At 44.4% G+C, this 22,949-nt stretch overlaps 1 protein-coding gene across 1 annotated transcript in view; it reads left to right on the top strand.

Moving 5' to 3' along the window:
- Window positions 1-22,949, top strand: part of FAF2 (Fas associated factor family member 2) — a 2,444,504-nt gene that overhangs the window by 971,834 nt on the left and 1,449,721 nt on the right. Inside the window, exon 5 of the mRNA XM_044069362.1 lies at window positions 18,678-18,816. Coding sequence (XP_043925297.1) covers window positions 18,678-18,816 — 139 coding nt within the window. The remainder of the gene's footprint in view (window positions 1-18,677; window positions 18,817-22,949) is intronic.

Raw genomic sequence — 22,949 nt, 5'->3', positions numbered from 1 at the left:
CTCCCTCCAGCCTCCTACTTTTCTCTAGCTATACCTCCACATTTTTTTACTATGCTTAAAAGCCTTTTTGGAGTATTTGCTTTTGGTTGGAGGTATATTTTTGTGTTTTTAATTTTATTTACTCCCCATTAGGGGGGCGCCTGACATCTGGGGCAAGAAAAACTAATGTAATGGCGTCGGATGCATGTTTTATACCCCTGAAGACCTGACGTCATGGAAGAAGGGACAGCAACTGATGCAAGACTTTGTTAATCAAGCTGACTGAGGGCAACCTGCCAGAAGATTACCCAAATGTAGTGACTGCAACAGTGAATACACTTGAATATCTACATTTATGGTAAGTGTACACAACTGTACTTTCTTGGGTGTCCCCCCGCAGATCCATTAGTGGACTTGGTCACCTTGCGAGCTTGGAAAGAACCGGACACCGTGGAACCAATCCCAAAGCGTCCGGATAAAATCTTAATCCCCCCTGCGGACAGACCTGCTTGGAATAAAGGATCCCCGGTAGACGCTGTGGTGGTAGCAGCTGCCACCAAGAGGGAATTAGCCCAGGAGAGTTCCTCAGTCCATCCTCCTGACCGTGATTCTAGGATGATGGATCGTCTAGGGAAGCGGGTGTGTGCATCAGCAACCTTTTGTGCAAGGGCGCTGAACTTATCTGGCCCACGTTACTCGACTACAGCATGACCTGGTTAAGGAACTGGCTGAGTCGTCCCCACAGTCTGTTGCAGGAGGACAGGCTTATGTTCTCCGCGAGGATGGCTACCTTGACAGTGGTTTCTAATACGTCCATGCGACTCCTCTCGCACGTTACTGAAGAAGCGGCTAGGGTGACTAGGTCCGGCATTTCCATGAGGTGTCACGCCTGGCTCAGGTTGTGTCAGTTCACAGAACCCTTCAAGGCATCTTTTGCGATTGCCCCTTATGATAGTTCTTCCCTATTTGGAAAGACCGTCTGTGACACCTTGGTCCAGAGTGAGAAAGAAGGGAAGATGCTGTCTGCCATCGGAATCTGCTTCTCGAGCTCTCAAAGATCGTTTTCCCGGAATCAGCGAGGGCAAAATGTGGTCTGGTTCGTGAAATCTCAGTATTCCTGTGACACTCAGGACCCTTCTTCCCCTAGAGGCAGAGAGGGCCAAGACAGATGCCAGCCCAGATGCAGAGGGGGTCTGAGGAATGTTAGGTCTCAAGAACCGTTATCGGACAGGCCCGCGCAGCAACCCTGAGGTGTTGTCCGACTGCTCTGGAGGCAATCTGGGGTTCGCCTGTTGTTGCACCTGACTGCATGGGAGTCCGTGTCATCAGACCGTTGGGTGCTTCAGATAATTTCCAGATGCTATTCAGTCCTGTTTGTGGTTTTCCCTACCCTTCCAAACACCTCCCAGATGCACCACCTGCGCAAAGGAGGCAGCAGCACTAGAGGGTCTGCAAGCTGCTAAAGAAACGAGCCATTGAACCCGTCGCCTTAGATCAGTCTGGATCGGGCATTTACTCCAGGTTCTTTTTGATGCCAAAAAAGACAGGGGACTTGAGGCCCATTCTAGACCTGTCTACTCTGAACCTGTCATTTGCCAAAGAGAAGTTCCGGATGGTCACCTTACAATCCATCCTGCTGTACCTGCAAGAGAGCGACTGAATGTGCTCGTTTGACCTCCAGGACGCTTACTATCACATAAAGATTCACAGAAGCTCCAGGAGATTTCTCCACTGCTGGCTAGGGGCCAATCATCAGTTTCGAGCCCTACCCTTTGGTCTGACCACAACCCCCAGGGTGTTCACCAAAGTGATGGCAGTAGTAGTGGCTCACCAGAGGCTTCAGGGATTTCAGGTCTACCCTTACCTGGATGACTGGCTCCTTATTGCTCCCACCAGTGTCTACTTTGCCAGGCCAGAGACTATTTCCTACGCCTTGCACACAGTCTAGGAATTAGTCAACACAGCCAAATCTCTTCTGAACCCTTGTCCAGGTTATAGAATACATAGGAGCATGGATAGACACATTGCAAACAAAAGTCTTCCTGACCTCCAAGAGAATTCTAAGCTTACAGATGCACGTCACTTTCATTTATCAATCTCATCTCCCCGCAACAGAGTCTGTTTTAAGGGCCCTAGGCTTTATGGCAGCAACAATCAGACTTGCTCGCTTACACATGCGAGTACTTCAGTGGGCTCTAGTGGTGCAGTGGTCTATATCAAATACACACAAGCAAAATCTGTAGGTCGTCCCTTCTGTGGTGGATGCATTCTTCGGAAATCTTGGATGACCTTTTGTCACAGCCCCTGCCCAAGCCACAGTGACCACGGACACCTCCCAGCTAGGGTAGGGGGGGGCATTGCTCGGGAAGGACGGTCCAAGGCATGTGGTCCCCAATCAAGACCAGTTTGCATATAAATGTTCTGGAGATGAGGCAGTCCTTTTAGCTTTGCAGGCCCTTCATGCCTTTCTACCCCTGGGAACCATTGAAATTCAGACATGTCGTTGGTCTGATATATCAGCAAACAGGGAGGGACCAGATCTTACCCCCTTTGTTGCAAGGCCATGAGAGTTTGGGAATGGGCATTCTCCATCTCCACTGGTCATTTTCTGATAGCAGCGCACATTCCGGGACGGTCCAACATTTTAGCGGAAAAACTAAGCAGGACTGTTCTGACGCCTTACGAGTGGTCTCAGAATCCTTCAGTAGCGGAGCAGATTTTTCTAGAGTGGGGTCGGCCTTGCTGCAATCTCTTCGCATCTCCTTCCAATGTGAAGTGCAGCGAGTCCTTTGCTCTGAATCCCCCAGAGATGCTCTAGTCCATGCTTGGCCTCCCGGGTTGTCTTTAAGCTTACCCTCCTGTACCCCTTATTCCAAAGTTCCTCCAGAAGATTCGTCGACTGGGGAGCAGAGAGATCCTTATTGCTCTGTTTTGGCCTCGCCAGATATGGTTTCCCTTCCTCTGGTCTCATCTTCTAGCTCCTCCTTGGATCCTCTTCCGGATTTCATCTCTCACCCTTCGAGTGTCCCTCAGCCGAATCTGACAATCTAAAGCTCACTGCTTGGCTGCTCCAGTTCCCTTAATTTCTAGAACTCCCGGGTTGTCTTCTTTGGTCAGGACTATTCTGGTGGCAGCTCATACGTCGTCCACCAGGAAGATTTATTGCAGTAAATGGAAGCGTTTTTCCTTTTGGATCTCTGAGGAATTTAGATCCTTTCACAGCTCCCATTCCGCCTATCCTTGATATTTTTGCAAACATTTTTCAACAGGAGGCTAGTCGTCTACAGTGAAGGTTCAACTATCCTCCATTTCTTATTTTCACATTGGTGAGAACTCTGCTTCTTTGGCCTCTTCCAGATTGTGCAAAGCCTTTATCAAAGGTACCTTCCTCTTACATCCTCCGGTCAAAGATCCTATCCCCCGTGGGACCTTACTATGGTACTACAGGCACTGGTTGCCCCTTCCTTTGAACCTGAAGCAACAGTAGATCTTAAGTATCAATATTGGAAGACAGCCTTCCTAGTGGCTATCACCTCGGCTAGGAGGGTATCAGAACTTCAGGCATTGTCTGTCAAGGTTCCATACATGGTTTTCCATAAGGACAGGGTTTCTCTTTGCACCAATCCCTCCTTTCTTCCAAAAGTGGCATCCGAGGTCAGTATCAAGCAGACTATCAATTTACCTATTTTCTTTCCAAATTTCACAAACAAAGCTGAATACAAGTTGCGTTTGTTGGATGTTCATAGACAGCTACATTTCTATTTGCACAGGACCAAATCTTTTTGTAAATCTGACCAGTTTTTGTGTCCTTTTCTAAACCAGTTTTGGGTAAACGTATTTCCAAGGTGACCATTACTAGGTGGATTTCTCTGTGCATCCTTCAGAGCTACAAGCAGAAAGGTTTGTCTCCTCCAGGTCATATTAGAGCTCATTCGACAAGGTCCATGGCTACTTCTGCAGCTTTTTGGTCTAGAGTATCCTTCGACATTTATTCTGCGGCTACTTGGTCCTCATATCATACTTATATTTCTCACTAAATTGGATTTGACTTCTCGAAGGAGAGCACCCTTTGGTTCTGCGGTACTCCAGAATATCCTTCCATGAGGGCCACCCCGGGTGTTAAGTAGCTCGTGACTCTGTCCCACAGGTTGAAGATCAAATGAAATAAACTACTTCAGATAAAGAAGTTATCTACTCACCATAAGGTTCCATCTGAGTCGTTCTACTTCATTTGTCTTAAATCGTCCCTCCTTCCCCTGGCTTTACCATATGGGCATGTTTCATAGGTGGCACATTGTGTGCGGTAAGATGGTTTGGATCGTGTTATTTAGTGTAGGGTGTAGCAAACTCGATCTGACGGAAGGTGGTGGTGTATTATGGGTAGGGGGAGGAGCTTGGAGCTCGGAGCAAATGCTTGTGAAGTTGCCAGCTCGGATCCGGTACCCACAGGTTGAAGACAAATGAAGTAGAACTACTCAGATGGAACGTTATTGGGAGTACATAACTTCTTTTTTATTTCTTACTCATCTTCGGCCTTCTGGACATCTGTTTTTGGAAAAAGACACGGACTCCCCTGCCGAGTTGCTCACCGAAGATGTGGACCTCGATGAAGGAGATGGGTTCCCAAGATCTCCCCTTAGGGGACAATCTGGAAACCCTTAAACTTAATGGTGGTTGGTCTGCCTGGCCCCCGTCCTCCAAGGAGCAAGTCTTCCTGAAGGCTTTCAGGATGGGACCATCTATTTGCCTCCTGGGTCTACCCCACTGCAGACGAACTTGTAAACCTTTTCACCAGCAGAGCATGGAAGGAGCCGAATATTGTGGAGCCTGTTCCCAAATGCATGGTTAAGTTTCTCAGTCTCCCATCTGACAAGCAGTTCTGGTCGAAAGGAGTGCCAGTCAATGCAATTGTGATAGCTTTCGCCACTAAGAAATAGCTGGAGGAACAGAGCACATCTGTCCATCCCCCCAACCATGAGTCCCAGGCAATCGACAGGCATGAAAAGTGGGTGTTCACCTCAGCAGCATTTGGGCAATGGGAGCTAAACTCCCTAGCACATTTTACCCGACTTAAAAAGGACCTGGTCAAGGAGCTTACCATATCCCTTTCTGAGGTACTGCCTGACCGGGGAACTAAGCAATGTGTCCCTTAAACTATCCATACTTTCTTCCCTGCCTAATTCATTGATGAGGCTGATTGCCAATGCAACGGAATTTGCCTCTCGAACGGCCGGCACAGGCATTGCTATTCAGTGTCATGCCTGGCTGCCTTTTGTGGATTTGCAGAGGTTCTACCTTGTTTGGGCCTTCAGTCAAAGAGATTCTCACCTGCAGGTGAGCAGGAAGGCAAGACTTTGTCGGCTGTGGGAATGGGGTTTTCCACCCTTCAGCGCTCGTTTTCTAAGATGCAGTTAGGGGCCAGGAAAATGTGGTTTAGCAAGTCGCAGTCTTCCTTCCAGGATGCTGAAGATGAGCCCTCCTCCAGAGGTCGGGGGAGAGGGTTCAACAGCAGACACCATCCCAGGGGTAGGGGTGGGGTCTGCAAAATTAGAGCTCCAGGGAACCTTTCTCTGAGAAGCCCCAACAGAGCTCCCGAAGCACTGTCTGACTGTCCTGCCCTGGAGGCAGTCGGGGGTTTTGTCTTTGCACCCTTTGGCTTGGGCAAATATTACAAAAGATCGTTTGGTGCTAAACATCATTTCCAGGGGTTATTCTTTTCCCTTTTCCCAGCTTCCTGCATTCAGGAGATACCTCCCCAATGCACCACCCCTTCAGAGGGAGCTACCTCCAGAATAAGTCCTCAAGCTTCTTTGAAAGAGAGCCATCCAAGAGGTCCCCCCAGGACAATGAGAATCTGGAACTTATTCTCACTTTTTGGTGCCAGAGAAGATGAGGAACCTGCGTCCAGTCCTGGACCTCAGCATTCTCAATATCTCCCCTTGTTCTGGATGTTCACTGCCCAGACAATTGTGCCTTTGTTGCACAAAGATGATTGGATGTGCTCCGGAGATCTCCAGGACGCGTACTGTTATATAAAAATAGGTGCTTCAGGAGACATCTCCACTTTTGAGTAGGGGCCAGTCACTCCCAGTTCAGGACCCTACCCTTTGGTCTTGCCACATCCCCCTGGGTTTTCATAGGTTCGTAGGGTGATACTAAGCTATTGGCCCTGGAGGCCATTATAAGCCTAGCCAAGAATTTTTCCCATGTTTCCTCATTCACCAATTTCATGGCAGTGGTCGCAGCTCACATGAGACTGCAGGGATTCCAGGTGTTTCCTTACCTAGATGATTGGCTCCTCAGCTCCCATGAAGCATCATCTGGCCACCCCCCTCAATGTCTACTACAGCTATTTGACCAGTTAGGCATTATAGTGAAGCTTCCCTAAATCCAACCTGATTCCATCCCAGAATGAGGAATTCATTGGGCTTCAATTAAACACTGTGCCAGAAATTGCAGCGCTCCTGCTCCGTTAGGTACACCTCATTAGCTCTCATGTTCAATGTCTTCTGGATATGCCTCATCCCTACGTCCACCTTGTTCTCTGGGCCTTATGGTCCATGGCAATGGTGATCTGTCTAGTGCTGTTAGCCAGGTTCTATATGAGGGTTCTGTAATGGACTCAAAGTTCGGTGGTCTAACCTGATTCATCCCGTCTGAACTCTAATCTGCCTCACATCAGCATGCAGGTGTAATCTTCTTTTGGTGTATGCGGTCTCCCGACCATTTTGTCTTCCTACTCCCAGTGCCACAGTAATCACATATGCTTCCCTGTTTTTTTTTTGGGGGGGGGGGGTATTTTCAGGGATGGATGGTCAGAGACCAAACTGCGTATCGATGTCCAGGAGATGAGCAGTCCTCACATTGCAAGCCTTCCAGGACTTCCTCCCTCTGGGTACCATTGCAGTCCACATGGGCAACATGGCTATGTGGTACATCAACAAGGAAGGGGGGCACAAATTCGTATCTGCTTTGTTGCAAGGCCATGAGAGTGTGGGAATGGGTGATGTCCTTGGGGCACTTCCTCATTGGAGTAAATATTCCTGGAGAGTCCAGCGTGCTGGCAGACAGACTCAGCAGGGCAGTCCTGAGTTCTCACTAATGGCCCTTGAATTCTTTGGTGGTAAGAGATCTTCCTTCACTGGGGTCAGCCGAGCTGCGATCCATTTGCTTCCTCTCTCAACCACAAATGCAGCTGATTTCATCCCGATTCCCTCAAATCGGGAGTCTGACAGGGATGCTGTGGTCCATGATTGGCCCCTGGGTGTCCTTTATGCCTATCCTCTCTTGCCTCTCGTTCCCCAGTGTACTTCAGAAGGCCCATCTTCACAAGACCACCTTGATCCTCATTTCACTTTTTTGGCCTCTGCAGGTGTGGTTTCTCCTTTTTCAATCTCATTTGAAGTAACCCCCCCCTTTGGTACTAGATCCCATTCCGGATCTAATTTCCCATCCTTTTCAGCTTTCATTTCCCAACCTACAGACTGCATGGTCTGTCCACTTCCAATAATCCTGTCTGAGCCCAGGCTACCTTCTCCTATTAAGAACATTATCCTGGCCTCTCAGAAGGTTTCCACTAGAAAGATTTGCACCAGTAAGTGGAAACTGTTTTCTATTTGGGCTAGGCAGTGCAGTATCAATCCTGCTTTGGCTTCCATTTTAGATTATCTTGCTACTCTTGTCTTTGTTGTTTCATGACAGAGCTAGCTTCTCAACTATCAAAGTGCAGTTGGCACTTATTTCCAACTTCCATGTTTGCGAGGAACTCGCCTTCTCCTCCTGCTTATGTAAAGCTTTTTTTAAAAGAAGTTTCTGTGCTCCGACTGACCTGTCAAGGATCCTTCCCATCCTTGGGACCTTTCCTTTTCACTGCAGTCTCTCACACAGAGTCCATTCAAGCCCTACTGCCACATGTGATCTCAAATTCTTATCCTGTAAGACTGCTTTTCTTTCAGCCATAACGTCAGCTAAGAGTTTTGGAGGTGCAGGCTTTTTCTATCAAATTGCCTTTCGTGGTTTTTCATAAAAATAGAGCGGCCCTTTAAACTAACCTTTCATTCTTGCCGAAGGTTGACACAGAAACAAATCTGAACCAGTCAATCCAGTTGCCAGTCTTATTTTCAAATTTTGCTAGTAAAATGGAATATTTCTTGTATATGCTAGATGTGCATAGACAACTGTGCTTCTACTTAGGACGAAGAGTTTCCACAGGTCTGACAAGCTGTTTGTGGCATCCTCTCTCAACAGGAAGTACCTGGCGGTGTCCAAAGTAAATACCTTCCATTGGATTTTGATCTGCATTTCCTTTGCTTATTCATCCAAAGGTTTATCCTTACTAGTGCCAGTCAGAGCTCACTCCACTAGGTCAATGGCTACGTCAGCTGCCTATCTGGCCTGTTATTCCGTAGATGACATTTGTGTGGCAGCCACCTGATCGTCTCACACTTTTGTTAGTCACTGCAAACTTGACATTGTCTCCAGGAACAGGGCTTCCTTTGACTCCACAGTTCTTCAGCATGTCCTTCCATGAGGCCATCCAGGATTTAGGTTAGCTGGGGACTATCACCCAACAAATTCACCACCGTAATAGGAACAGGCAAGCAAAAACTGAGAGTAATCCTACTCAGTGCTAGAAGTCTAAATCTCAAAATGCACTCACTCGAGGCACTCCTTAAAATGGAGAACATTGATATCTGTGGAGTGACTGAGACTTGGTTCAAGGCTTTAGAGAGCAACCCTGCATTGCCAGGCTATAACTCGTACCACACTTTTCAGCCATCTAACCTGGACCAGAACACGAAAGGTGGAGATGTGTCCATATTCATTAAGGATATGCACACCTCCAGGCTAGTTGCGCAGCATAATGCATCCAAGGTTATCCAGGTGCAACTACCTCTGGGCAAAACTGCAATCCAAATTGTAGCTTGCTACAGATCCCCTGCCATGCCCAGGATTCCCACTCCTCTCTTCTTAATATACTGGAAAATATTAGGATTCAACCAAACACTTTAATAATGGGCGATTTCAACTACCCCACCATTGACTGGGAAAACTACTCATGTACCAACTCCTTTGCTCAATGCTTTCTGGAATTCATAAATTGCAGTACCCTGGATCAACTTATCCACACCCCCACCAGGGGCAACAATATCCTAGACCTAGTCATTACCAACATGAGTGACCGGTGTTCCACACCTGATGTCAACTCCTCGGACAGGTCCGACCATAAGCTAATTACCCTAGATATCCGCATCCCGCCCCCACCCACCATTAAGGAAACCGCGGTAAAAAATTTCTCCAAAGTCACCTTCATGCTTAAGACAGAACTGGCGAACTTCATGACACCCATGCAGGTGGACAATACAGTTAAGACTACTGAATCCTACACAAATGCACTCTATAAGCACTTACACGAGTGCATGGATCGTGCTGTCCCAAACAGAACCAAGATGCTATCCTCCAAAAAAAGGAAGCCAATCTGGTGGTCCCCTGCCATAAACTCTACAACAGAAGGAAAAAACTGTTGCAGAAGATAGTAAAATCCCATGAGTGGAGGGGCTCCCTGGTCAGCCTCAGTAAGAAGCTGAGATCCCTTGTAAGATCCTCCAAAGCTAGCTACAAAAACAAAATCTAAGGGCAACCACAAAGCATTCTATAACTGTCAGGAATCTCAATGGCAACACCCAGATCTGCTCTGAATTACAGCACAACGGCATGAAAATTACAGAACCAACTGATATTGCCAACATCCTGACAGATAGGTTCAGTACAACTTTACCCCTCCACCCCCACCCCCTAAAAAGCTCATATCTATACAGAAAGAATGCAGAGTCCCTGTAATCACATCTATGCAGGTAAAGGCTGCACACACTAAAACCAAAAACACAGCATCCATGGGACCAGACAACATCTCAGGCTGCGTTTTACACAAACTTCAAAATGAACTGGCTCCCCACCTAAGCACCATGTTCAATCATACTCTCGCATCAGGCTTTGTGCCCACTGAATGGCGCACAGCAACAGTTATCCCACTCCACAAAGGGGGGAGCCACCACTGATCCTGGGAACTATCGCCCTATTAGCGTGACGAGCCTGGTCTGCAAGGCCATGGAACATATCATCATGGAAACCATCAACAAAAACATCGGTAACCTCCAAACTCTGGACCCCACCCAGTTCGTGTTTGTGAAAGGCAGATATCATGTCTTCTGAACCTGATCAACTTCGAGGCAGTCACCAAAACCGTAGATGTGGGTAAGGTGGTTCACAGCCTATCTTGACCTCGCCAAGGCTTTCGACACCACCCCCCATTCTGGAATTACAGCTAAACTCACTAAACTAGGTATAAATCCCGACGTCACAAGATGGGTTGCCAACTGGCTCACTGACAGAACTCGCACTGTAAAAGTTGCAGACTCCAAATCTGACTTCAAACCTGTGACAAGTGGAGTACCACAGGATTCAGTCCTGAGAATCTCTCCTGTTTGGTGTCTACTTCTCTGAAGTACAGGCTAACACAGAAGGCCTCTGGCTAACGAAGTTCGCAGATGACTGCAAACTAGGAGCCATAGTAGAGTCCCCAAATGATGTGGACAACTTACAGAAGGGCCTCACTGAGACAGATGCCTGGTGTCAGAGGCATGGCCTCAAGCTCAATGCCAAAAAGTGCATTCTCATCCCCTTTGGTAAAAACTCTGTACCCATGAACTACCACATAAATGGCAGTCTACTTAACACCGAATGTGTGATAAGAGACCTTGGGACCCAGCTGGACAGTAGTCTCTCCTTTGATAATCACATTGCCACAGTAATCAGGAAATCTTATGTGGCACACCTCATGATAAAAGGGTTCTCATCCAGGAAAAAAGAGGTCATTGTTCCCCTCTGCTCGCCACTTATTAGACCCATTACGGAGTACAAAGCCCTTTTTGGAATGTACCTCACAAGACATCTGCAGCAGCTGGAAAGGCCACAGAAGTACCTCACAGAGGATTACTAGCCTACACTGACTGTCTCAAAAATTTCCAGTTTTACTCTGTAGCATATTGCCTACTCCGAGGAGATCTCTGCCTAACATATAAAGCTATGTTAAACCCAGAGCTGTTAGACATGCTACACCTAAAGAAATCCCAGTCCCTCCGAGCTACACATTCTATGGACCTAAACCTTGTCACCACAATAAACAGGACATGCTGGAGGGATGGATTCCTGTCCCAGAGACTTCCTATACTCTGGAACAAGCTACCCATCTATGTCAAGCAAGCTTCCTCATTAGCACTCTTCAAGAAAAATCTTGATGAGTGGATGGGAAATGGGAAATAACACCCCCGGGATCACTTCACAAGAGTTTAACTTTCTTGGGTGGCGTAAGCCAGGGAACCTTGTTGGCTAGGCTTACTTAGGCCCTTCGGCCAATAGCCTAGTACCTACCTATGAACCTATAAGAGTGAGGACTGGTGACATGGATAACATCAGATAGTTGTATACTTAACTTGGCGTCTGTGTTGTCATGTGTCACTATTCATCACTAATCCCTCCCTCCATCCCCCATCCTGTAGGATTTAGATGATGTGAATATGTCCTATCTGGTGGTCAAGGTCTTCCTTAGCTGCTTTCTAGCTTAGGACAAACTCGATCTGAGGGGTTAGAGGGCAGCAAGCGACCATGGGAGTGAGACCTAAACCCTCTTCAGCATAGACTAAATCAAATTGGGGCCCGATTCCACTTTGATACCAGCCTTTCTTTGTGCAATGTAGTAGTCTGCACTGAAGACTTGGGGAGGCTGCAAAAAATTCCATTGGGAATAGTCTTTGCCACTGAGAGTAGTCCTTTAGCTGGGGCCATCCATTTCATCTGTGTCATCAGCATTGCCTTTTTTGATTTCAGGATAGATATTTTGCTATTTTTTTAGTAGACTTAAAGCAACAGTCATATATACAGACATAGGAGCAATCCTAGGCAAGGGATCATAATACCTAACCATATTAACCTTTAAATGTGCACATTTAAAAATCGTGCTGCCCCTTTTAGAGGATTTAATAATGCTCACTTTTCACATTGAGCTGTTACCTACATAATCCATAATGTAAATTGTCTACCCCATTCAGTCATTAAGACTAGCATTAAAGGTAGTAAAGGGAGGTCTTTGACCTGTAGTGGTAACTTATTCCTAGGCTGGAAATATGTTGAGTTAGGAACTTAACCCTCTATTGAATCTTGTCTAATTTGGTGGTGTAGGTTTATTTTCTTAGTGTGGACGCTTGTAGAGCCACTAAGTTTGCAAAAAATAGGGTCAAATAGGATTGGGTCTTTAAAGGCATTATAAGCAAGACATGGGTCACTTTGCAGCAGTCATTAGGCTACTGAGTATGAAGGGAGTTATGCTAACCGGTCTAGATAATTGAAATAATTAAGTCATTTAGTTTTCTATTTTCTGGGTTAGAAATTTTTGGGTCTTTCATGTTGAGTGATGAGCCGAGATTTGTATGTTACAAATGGAGCATTATATTCATTGATTCAGCTGGGGCCAGATAGGATTTCCTGACTATGGTAGAAACATAATTGATTGATTGGAGGGTTGTCCATATAAGTAACCCAGATGTTCGTGTTACCCTGCTGCAGTCATCACACTTGGGTTATCCTGCCGTCAGGCGGTCCCGCAGTCGGCCTGAGTTCCAAAGTCTTGGTCCGGCGTCGGTTGCTGTCGCTTCTTCCCTGACGTCAGTGCACCAGGGGTATATAAGAGGCATCCAACGCCATTTTCTTCGGTCTTTCTTGCCGTGCGGTGCCCGAAGCAGTTCGCAAGTGCCAGTCGGTTGAATTTCAGTCCGAAGTCTTCAATAAAGCTAAGTACCCCGTTGGAGAACCTTTTCTTGCCTCAGTCCGATGTCAGAAAAAGTTAACAATTGCATTTCTTGAGGGAAGCAAATACCTCATAAGGACTTCCATTCTTATTGTATTCCTTGCCTAGGCCCAGACCACGATGTCACAGGTTGTCGGTTTTGTGCTAGGTTTAATAAACGAACTATCAAATGCTGTTTTGACTTCACACGACATTACTTTGGTAGGAAATTTGATTATATCATGCCGTCGGAGCAGCCAACGACCGGCATGCATAAAAAACGCAAGGATAAGGACAGGCAGCCTAGGAACAAGCCAGACTCTGAGGCCTTTGCTGGGCCTGTCGCCGGTTCTCCGGTTTTCAGTGAGGCGCCTACGCAGCCCCTGACGACCGCAGAATTGGAACCCAAGAGAGCTTTGGATTCTCAAGCAGAGTGTACTAGGCCGTCGCAGCCATCTTCATTAGGCCCTTCCGACACCGGAGCAGAAGGAGATCCCGGTGCAGTAGAAACACCTTCGGTTGCAGAAGGTGTCTTCAGACTGACTACACTCACCATTAAATCTTATGCTAAGCTTAAATCTCCATTAAAACCAAAAAGAGACACTACATCAGTCTCCAATTCAAGGCCCCATGCATAAGAAACAGATGCTTAAGATGGCTGAAGATTTGATTACCCTAATCAGGGGTTCCCATCCCCCTCCAGATAAAAGACCAAGACAAGAGGAGGATTATGCTTCCTCTGACCAGGTTTCTATTTCCTCAGATTCTTCTGAGGAACAGGATTATGCTTTTCCCCCTTATGAAGACTCTGATGTTAAAGACTCTATTCCCTCCGCATCTCCCCCTGAAGACTACTCCTTTGGGGAAACTTTGCATACCATGAGGGAACATTTCCACTGGGAAGGCCAGGACTGTGATTCTAAGAAAAGGCTCCGAGAGTTCCTTTTACCACCCCAGCACAGACCACTTGCTATCCCTCCAGTTTTAGAAATTGCGGATGATGTTTACTTGGAGTCTAGTCTAAATCCAGACTCTCTACCTCCTGCTCCAGCTAAACCAGACCGATACTACAGAGTACCTGACTCACCCAAATTCCTTTATAAAAGCCCTGTGGCTGACCCAGAAACAATTTCCCAGGGTCCCAAAGGGGCTAAAGCTTCTATGGCTAAAAATCCTGTGCCCTCTGAAAGGGATTCCAGAGCCCTAGATAGATGGGGAAAGAAGATATACACCTCAGCTACGCTGGCTATGAGAGCATTAAATTGTCAGTTTCACATGCTGAAATATCAGCAATTCCTTATGTCTCAATTAAAACAAAAAATGAGCACACATTCTGAACAGTCTGAATTCAAGGAAATGCAGGATCTGTTGCATGCAGCTGAACAGATGGGCAAACATACTGTACAATGTGGATTTGAGTCATTGGAAGCTTCCTGTAGAGCAGCTGTTACTGGGTCTGTCATACGTAGACATGCTTGGTTAAAAGAACAAACCCTACCTGATCATGTTAAAGCAAAATTATTGGATGCACCTTTACAGCAGGATGTATTATTTGGTGTCAAAGCAGAAGAGGTTCTAAAGTAAATGGAGGATAAGGCCAAGTCTATGCAAACGGTCAAGGATTTTTTACAGGTACAACCCCTTCGTTTCAGCAGAAATTGGCCAACAAATAACTGGTCCTTTCCATCTTCTGACAGATCACAGAGGGGCAAATACAGACGCCCAAGGGGCAGAGGTCAGTCACAAGGCCCTTACAAACCTTGCCAGTGGGGCACTGCTACCCAGAAAGGAGGAGAAGACAGGCCCCAAGCTAGCAGAAGACAAACACAATGACTCAACCCTCAAACTACCAAGCAAATCTCTCTTGGCAGCTCCCTTGGGCGGAAAATTACCACTTTTTGCAGACAACTGGCACATAATCACAAAAGACAAATGGGTCCTAAACATTGTCTCACAAGGATACAGATTCCACTTTCATACCTTGCTAAGGATAAAAGGAATGCCAAACCTGCAAACAAATCAATGGGCAGAGGCACAGAAACAAATTACAGCTCTCATGGACATGAGCCATTCAACAGGTACCTACACAGGAGCAGGGACAAGGATTTTACTCAAGACTCTTTCTAGTCCCAAGAAAGGACAAAGCATGGAGACCCATTCTGGATCTTTCAATTCTGAACACCTATCTGCAAGTACAAAAATTCAAGATGCTAACACTACAGCAGCTTCTTCCCATGCTGGGCAAGAATGCTTTGCTAGTAACGTTGGACCTCAAGGAGGCATGCCTGCATGTCCCTATCAGACAAAATTGCAGAAGATACCTCTGCTTCATTGCAGGTTCAACCCATTATCAATTCTCTGCACTGCCCTTTGGCTTATCTACTGTGCCCAGGGTCTTCACAAAATGCCTGGCACCAGAAATTGCATACTGCAGACAGAGGAATTCAAATCTACCCATACCTGGATGACTGCCTTATTCATGCAGAAAGCAAGGACATTCTTTTAAAGCATCTGGCATTTGTCAAACACCTTCTGTTGCCTAGGGTACACACTAAACGAAAAGAAATCAAGACTAGTGCTCTCACAAAACATAATATTCCTGGGTGCTAGCTTGAATACAACGGCCCAGATGGCTTATCTCACGCCAGACAAGCAACAACAGCTGACTCTACTTCAAAATAATGAAAACAAAGACCCATCTCCCTGCAAGAAAAATTCTGCAGGCCTTGGGATTCATGGCATCTTGTATACTACTAATACCATTTGCAAAACTGCATATGAGGAAATTACAATGGTACCTGAAAAGCGTATGGACTCAGCACAGACGCAGCTTGGAAACAATGATACCACTCATTCCCTGCCTTCAACAGGAGTTTCTATGGTGGGCACAGGCATGTCAACTCAACAAGGGTCAGTTTTTCACCTTACCCACAGCCAGGCAAACTACGACAACAGATTCATCGGACTATGCCTGGGGAGCACACATGGCAGGACAGTGCATTCAGGGCAAATGGACTACAGATCAAAGACATCTGCATATCAATCAAAAAGAAGTGCTAGCAGTACAGAATGCCCTAACAGCTTTCAAGGACCTCTTACACCCAGGACATCTAATAATAAAGATGGACAATACCACAGTAATGTGGTACATAAATAAGCAAGGGGGCACACATTCCTACCCTCTATGCAGGCAAGCAATGACCTTGTGGAACACAGCACTGTCTTACCAAGTCCAGCTACAAGCACAATTCCTGCCAGGAAAGAAAAACACATTGGCAGACGACCTAAGCAGAAACATCATGGATCCCCCATGAGTGGAAACTAGATCCACAAGTATTTGCAATGATAACTCAAAAATGGGGACGCCCAGACATAGATCCGTTTGCCAACCCCCAAAACTACCAACTTCAAAAATTTTGCACAAGGACATTCCACCCACAAGCTTGGAAAGTGGACGCCCTCTCATTCAGTTGGAAAACATTAACAGTGTATGCCTTTTCTCCACTGCCTCTTCTAGCAAAGGTACTGCTGAAAGTCAGATTAGAGAGGCCACAAATGATACTCATTGCACCAGATTGGCCACGCCAGCACTGGTATCCAATTCTAAGGAACATGGCCCATGTCCCACCATGGATTTTGCCACAAATTCCTCACCTGCTCACCCAGCGAGAAAATCAGATTCTACACAGCCAGCTCAAGACTTTAAACCTGGCTGCATGGCAAATTACCTAAACAACCAGCCAACACCTCTATCCAAAGCTGTTACGGATGTCATTCTGGAGGCCAGGAGGCCCAGCACCAGGAAAACCTATTCAGACAAATGGAAAAGATTTTGCGCCTGGAACCAGGCTAAAGGCCAAAATCCCCTTGATCCCAACATTCCTCAGATTCTACAATATTTAACTGAGATGTTGCACAAAGGACTTTCCTTTTCATCTATTAAGATCCACGCCTCAGCAATTTCAGCTCATTACAACACGGATCCTTCTTTATTTTCACATCCACTCCTAAGACAGTACCTCAGAGGGACTAAGAACATAAGACTGCCCAGGAGAGCACCAACACCTACTTGGGATCTCAACTTTGTTCTGGAAAAGCTTACACTGCCGCCCTTTGAACCAGCTTTTTCAGCTGACTTAAAATGTCTTTCATGGAAAACTGCCCTGCTACTAGCAAGAACTTCAGCTAGAAGAGTCTCAGAGCAACAGGCAGTGGAGCCTTTCCTCATTTTTCATCAAGACAGAGTCTCTCTATGAACTAACCCTTCCTTTATGCCAAAGGTGGTATCCAGTGTGGCCCTAAACCAAACCATTCATTTGCCCACCTTTTTCCCAAATCCCCAGAACAAATGAGAAAGACTCCTGCACTCTTTGGACATTCACAGGCAATTACATTACTACTTGCATAAAACTAAGGCTTTCAGAAAATCTGACCAGCTCTTTGTAGCCTATGCTGCAGGATCACAAGGAAAAGCAATCTCAAAACAGACCCTTTCAAAATGGATAGGACATTGCATACGTTTCTGCTACACGCATCATGGGAAACCGGTATCTGCTAACATTAGGTCCCACTCCACCAGGGCTACAGCTACATCAGCAGCCTTTCTCAGGGGGGTGCCAACCAAGGATATTCTGGAAGCTGCAACTTGGAGTTCAGTGCACACCTTCACCAAACACCATCACTTACTTCTATATTCCAAGACTAGAGCTGGTTTTGCCACTGGAGTTTTTCAGGGCCTACTAGCTTCTTCTAACCCTGTTTAGCTCCACCACCCATCCTTAGCTTTGGGATTCAACCCAAGTGTGATGACTACAGCAGGGTGACATGATGAACATTGTACAGTTTTGTACCTACCATAAATGTAGATGTTTGGGTGTTAACCCTGCAGCAGTCCAGGTTACCCTCCCTCCATCCCCTCTGAACTAGCTGGACTTATCTATACCATTCTATCCTATACAACCTCTGTGGTTTATTTGCTTGTGCCTGAAGGTATTGTTTTATTTTTATATGTACATTTTTATACAGCCATATATATAACTTTGGAACTCAGGCTGACTGCGAGACCACCTGATGGCAGGATAACCCAAGTGTGATGTCTGCAGCAGGGTGAACACTCGAACATCTACATTTATGGTAGGTACAAAACTGTACTGTCTCATAACCAGTGGGTCTGAAGGAATACCATTTGTGACTTGCAAGGTGGAAACTGTTTTTTTTTTTTTTTTGCTGAACACTACTAAGCGTACTGAAAACTGTTTCATTTAGTGTCAGTGGATAATAGTGCCCAGCTTGCAGACATCAGCAAACCTGGTCAGGTTAACTTCTGTGATATTAGTATTGTTGTCTAGAAGTTGAATGTTGGAAAGGAGAGGAATCTTCATTAAACCCTGTGTTGCCCATTATTTTCAGAGAAGATGCCAGCAACTTGAACAACGTAGAATTTGTTGGATAGCCAATTTGCAATCCAGAAAACATATTGGTTTACGTTATTTTCATCTAGTTTCTTCGTGACACTAGCAAGGAGGGATAGTTTCATAATCTACCTGACATCACAGAGGGGATGGCATCCATCATGCCTTGGAGGGGTAAGGATGCTGAGCTTTGGAACACAGACTAGACATTCGAGACTTCTCTGGCTCAGAAGTTCAAAAAGTGAAGGCTTCTGCAACCTTTATCTTCTCGAGCATCTACTATTATGTTAAGTTGTTACACAATTGTACTTTCTGATTCCATTGTTTTTCAAAAATGTATTATTACAGCCCTTTATTATTTATCTGTAATTCAGATTTTGTTCTTGTATAATTTGTATTAAAATGTGCAGTGTACATCTTTAGCTTTGGTTTCTTTTTTTTTTCAGGTTTGCTCTCCGTTTTATACGTCCAGACCCTCGTAGTCATGTTACAGATCCTGTGGGAGATGTAGTTTCATTTATTCATGACTTTGAGGAGAAGTATGGCACTACACACCCTATTTTTTATCAGGGAACATACAGCCAGGTTGGTGTCATAAAAATGATTATAATATTTGCTAATGTTATGGGATTCTGGTCGTGAATTAAACCTCTAAAGCACATCTAATGTAGAAGTGCTTGGAAAGTTTTCGATTTGAAGGTAAATTTAGACATTCAAAGCCATGTCACTATCACATACACAAGGTGTCCATTTTGGTGTTGCTTCAGAGATGTTCTTCGCTGCCAGTAAGGATTCACTGCTGCTGTGCAGGTTGTGTTCTTAGCATATGCTTTGGGGAAAGACTGGTTATTTCCTAATTGGTAATGCCATTTAATGGTGGCTTGTATCACGGTTTAGGTTTGAGCTCTGTGCTTGGACAAATTCTGAAGGGTTGAGATAGTTACATAACTGATAATTTACACGTTTTAAAGATTGCATCTTTTTAGACTTTTTTAAACAAGAAACACGATTATTAAATTATCACTTATGACACAGGCAGTCGTAAGTTTATATAAATGAAAACAAACGATATTTGTAGTTGGCAACATTGTACATCATTTATAATGTATCCAGTCATTGTTAATGAAACTATTACATAGCTCATTCAAATCCTGAATTCTTTTAAACCTCATTCCTCCTCCAAAATGGTGTTCTGCATGTATTATTCCCACAATTCCCATTTTTCTATATAATTTGCTCCTACCCTTTTCTAAAGATCCCTTTTCCAGTTTTTATCTCTTAAATTCACTACTACTAGTACAGTTGGTGTAGACTTTATTTCCATTTTCAAGTAGTTGCTTTTTTTGGCAGCCACCATAATTAGACTCAGCAAGGCCTTACTATGTCTAGGCATTTCCGATTCTGTATCATAACTCAAACAAATAATTTCTTTCATTATACCAATATGCTCATCCAGTATGTCTGACAGTATAGTCTGCAGGGAATTTTTAAAATCTGCCAACTGATTATACTCGCAGAAAATATGTTCCCAATTACCTCTTTATTCCCCATCACACCTCCAACATTTGCTATGTACCCGAGGAAAAAAATCTTTGGACTCTACTTGGGGTTTAAAAATGCCCATGTAAATACTTCCATGCAAAGATCCCAAATCATCTAGATTTTCCATATTTGGGAGACATGCATATATCCCCCATTGTTTCTTTGTGAATTGCTTGTCCAATTTTTCTTCCCAGTCCTTTCTAACTTCTTTTTCTTATAGTTATTGTGCAATATTTTTATGCTCTAATTATCATCTCTTTTTAACTGCAGAAAGACTCTACATGTACTGGTCTTTCACTTGGGATCCCCCTCTTTCTCTTTGCCTACAGGCAATCTCCAGCCTGCAGTCTATATAAATTCTTGGCCTCTTCCAATTCTGTTACCTTTCCCTCTGCTCCCAATACCCTGGTTCCTTTGCCAGTTTTCTCCAATAAATTCCACCCCCCTCTTGCCTGTTGTCTGTATCTCTAATTACAATCATCCCTATTGGCAGAATTTACTTTCTCCATTCCCATGTTGGCGTAGTTCTTAGAATGCTTTCTGTTTAAGAATAACCATACAAAATATTCATAAAGATCTGCATCCAAAATCAGTCTCTCATTCCTTTTTGGGCTTCCCCCTTTTCGTCATCCTCCCTTTCCACTTTGAATTATAGCTTTCTGCTTGCATTTTGTATAAGAGCTTTAACTGTGTTGCTCTGAAGTACCCCTTCAAACCAGGTAATCTCAAACCACCTTGTTCTGTTGGAAAAAATCAGCTTTATCCCACTTGACTGTTGTCTTCCTCTTCCGGATAAAATCCTTCAGCTCTTTATTTGCTATCCACAACTTTGCTGGTTGATAAACGTATGGCTGACCTGTGTATAAAACTAAAGGGGCTAAAAACACTTTAGCTGTTTGCATCTTGCTATCCAAACAGAGCTTCCAATTTCTCAGTTTTTGTATTATCTCTTGTTTAGTCTCTTCCCACATATCCTTAACTGCCACAGTAGAATCCTTTTTAACCCTACTCCTAAGTATTACATTTTATCATGTCCCCATAAGTATGGATATTAATGAACCAACTCGTGCGGGTACATAGTTTACAGCTATTGCCTTTGTTTTAGCTTCGTTAATTTTGTATCCCGAAAAGACATGAAACAGTCTCAAAATGTTCCATAACAGTGGAATGTCCTTTTCTGGTTTTATCTGGTATAAAATATATAGTGCAAATAAAGCCAGCTTTTCTTGACTACAATAACAATTGTATCCTTGAATTTCTGAGATACTTATTTTCTTTGCCAGTGGGTCTACATAGAACACAAATAAAGGGGAAATAAGACATCCCTACCTGGTTCATTTGCTCAAACAGATATCAGAGAGGAACCACCCACTTTAATTTTCACCTCTGATACCTCATATGTTCTCCTAATCAACCTTATAATTTTATCAGGGAATCCAAGTGCTTCTATTGCCCTTTTCATAACACCCCAACTTACTCTGTTGAATGTTTTCTCTGTATCAGGATCCATCAACAGCAGTGACATTTTCTTACATTCTGCTTCCCTCTGGATCATCATTGTTCAATTAATGTGGTCAGACATTTGCTTCTCCTCCACAGAACCACATTGATCCCATATCCATCAATTTTGGCATCACCTTTGCCATTTTTTAGCCAGTATAGACATGAACACTTTATAGTCGTGGTTTAGAATTGAAATTGGCCTATATGAAGCTGGATCTGATAGGTCTTTACCCTCTTTAGGTATTACATCCACCACCACTTTCTTCTTGGAAGTTGATACTTCTCATCTTAAACTACTGTTAAAACCTTTCCAGATCTTTATCAGTTTTTTTCACTCAACTTCCACAGGAATACCATCTATTCCAGAGGACTTTCCTGTGGATTGCTTATACATTTATATTTTTATGTTGTCTCCTGCTATCCTAACTGTTAGTAATTGAGCCTCATCTACCTCTAACTGTTGCATATTTAATACTTCCATAAACACTTCCATTTGTTCTGTTTCTTTATTTCCATATTTCTCTGCTTTATACAGATTTTTATAAAATTTCCAAAATATTTCTAGTACGTCTGCAGGATTTCTTACCATCTTCCTTGTTACATGCTCCCTAAGCTTGGCAACAACACTGTGTACTTTCTGTTATCTTGGGCATTGTGCTAAAAGTTTTTGTGCACTGGAGTTAACAAAAACAGTTTAACACCAGTCTTTCTAAACTTGTGCATATTATCACGGTAATCCCTTATTTTCTGTTTAGCATTCTGTAATTGTTTCTTCTATTATTGTGTGAGATTCCCCCTATTCTGCAATACTTTAACCTGTGTCAATCACTCTAAATAATTATTGTTACTTTTCAACTGTGTCCCCCTCTTTATTTCCACCCTATTTTTAAACTCTGCTTTAATTTTATTCCACTCTCTAGCTATATTTTTTAGAAGAAAGTTCTATTTTCTTTAATAACTCCTCGATAATTTCCACTATCCATTCTTTAAATTCCTCTATTTTCAACATGTAGGTGGAAAGTGCCAGGGTCTCATTTTTATTTCATTACCCTGCTTTTTTATTTGTTAGCGCGTGATCAGAAATAGTTATTGGATGCGTATTAAAACTTTTAATTAAATGCACATTTCTGTGAAATATAAGATATCCTTCCATTCTACAGTTGCAGTATTCTTAACTCATTCACTCCAATGGAGCACAGGAAGTTTGCAGTGCAACTTCCAATGGGTGGAGCCTAAGCCTTTTGACAGAATCAAATTATCACATTTCAAACAAATGATCTGATGTTATCCATGTCACTATTCCTCACTGTTGCGTCATAGGATCTGACAACAGATCCGTGCTGGCAACTTATCAGACAGAGCCTAGGCTCGAGCTCCTCCCACTCCCATAATCCCTTGCAGCCCTCTAACCCCTCAGATCTCACTTGCCTCTCTCCAGCTTCAGACATGATTACCTGAACTCTTGTCGCCTTAGGGATAAGTGCTTCTTTTTTTTTCCTATTTAACTGTTGTCGCCTCACAGTAAGACGCTGTCCAGTTCGATTCTCAGCTAGAGCGTCTTCTGCGTGGAGACATGCGTCAATGGGCGTAGCTTCGTTGAAGGTTGTGCGTCAGGCCTGGCAAGCCAGTATGTAAAAATCAACTGCCAATCATTAGCGGACCAGAGTTCCGCT

Source organism: Protopterus annectens, chromosome 4.part0 (genome assembly GCF_019279795.1).
Source record: "Protopterus annectens isolate FY-2018-M chromosome 4.part0, PAN1.0, whole genome shotgun sequence".
Classification (NCBI taxonomy): Eukaryota; Metazoa; Chordata; order Ceratodontiformes; family Protopteridae; genus Protopterus; species Protopterus annectens.
The sequence above is the reverse complement of the archived record's forward strand: the minus strand, read 5'-3'. Positions and strand labels throughout refer to the sequence as shown.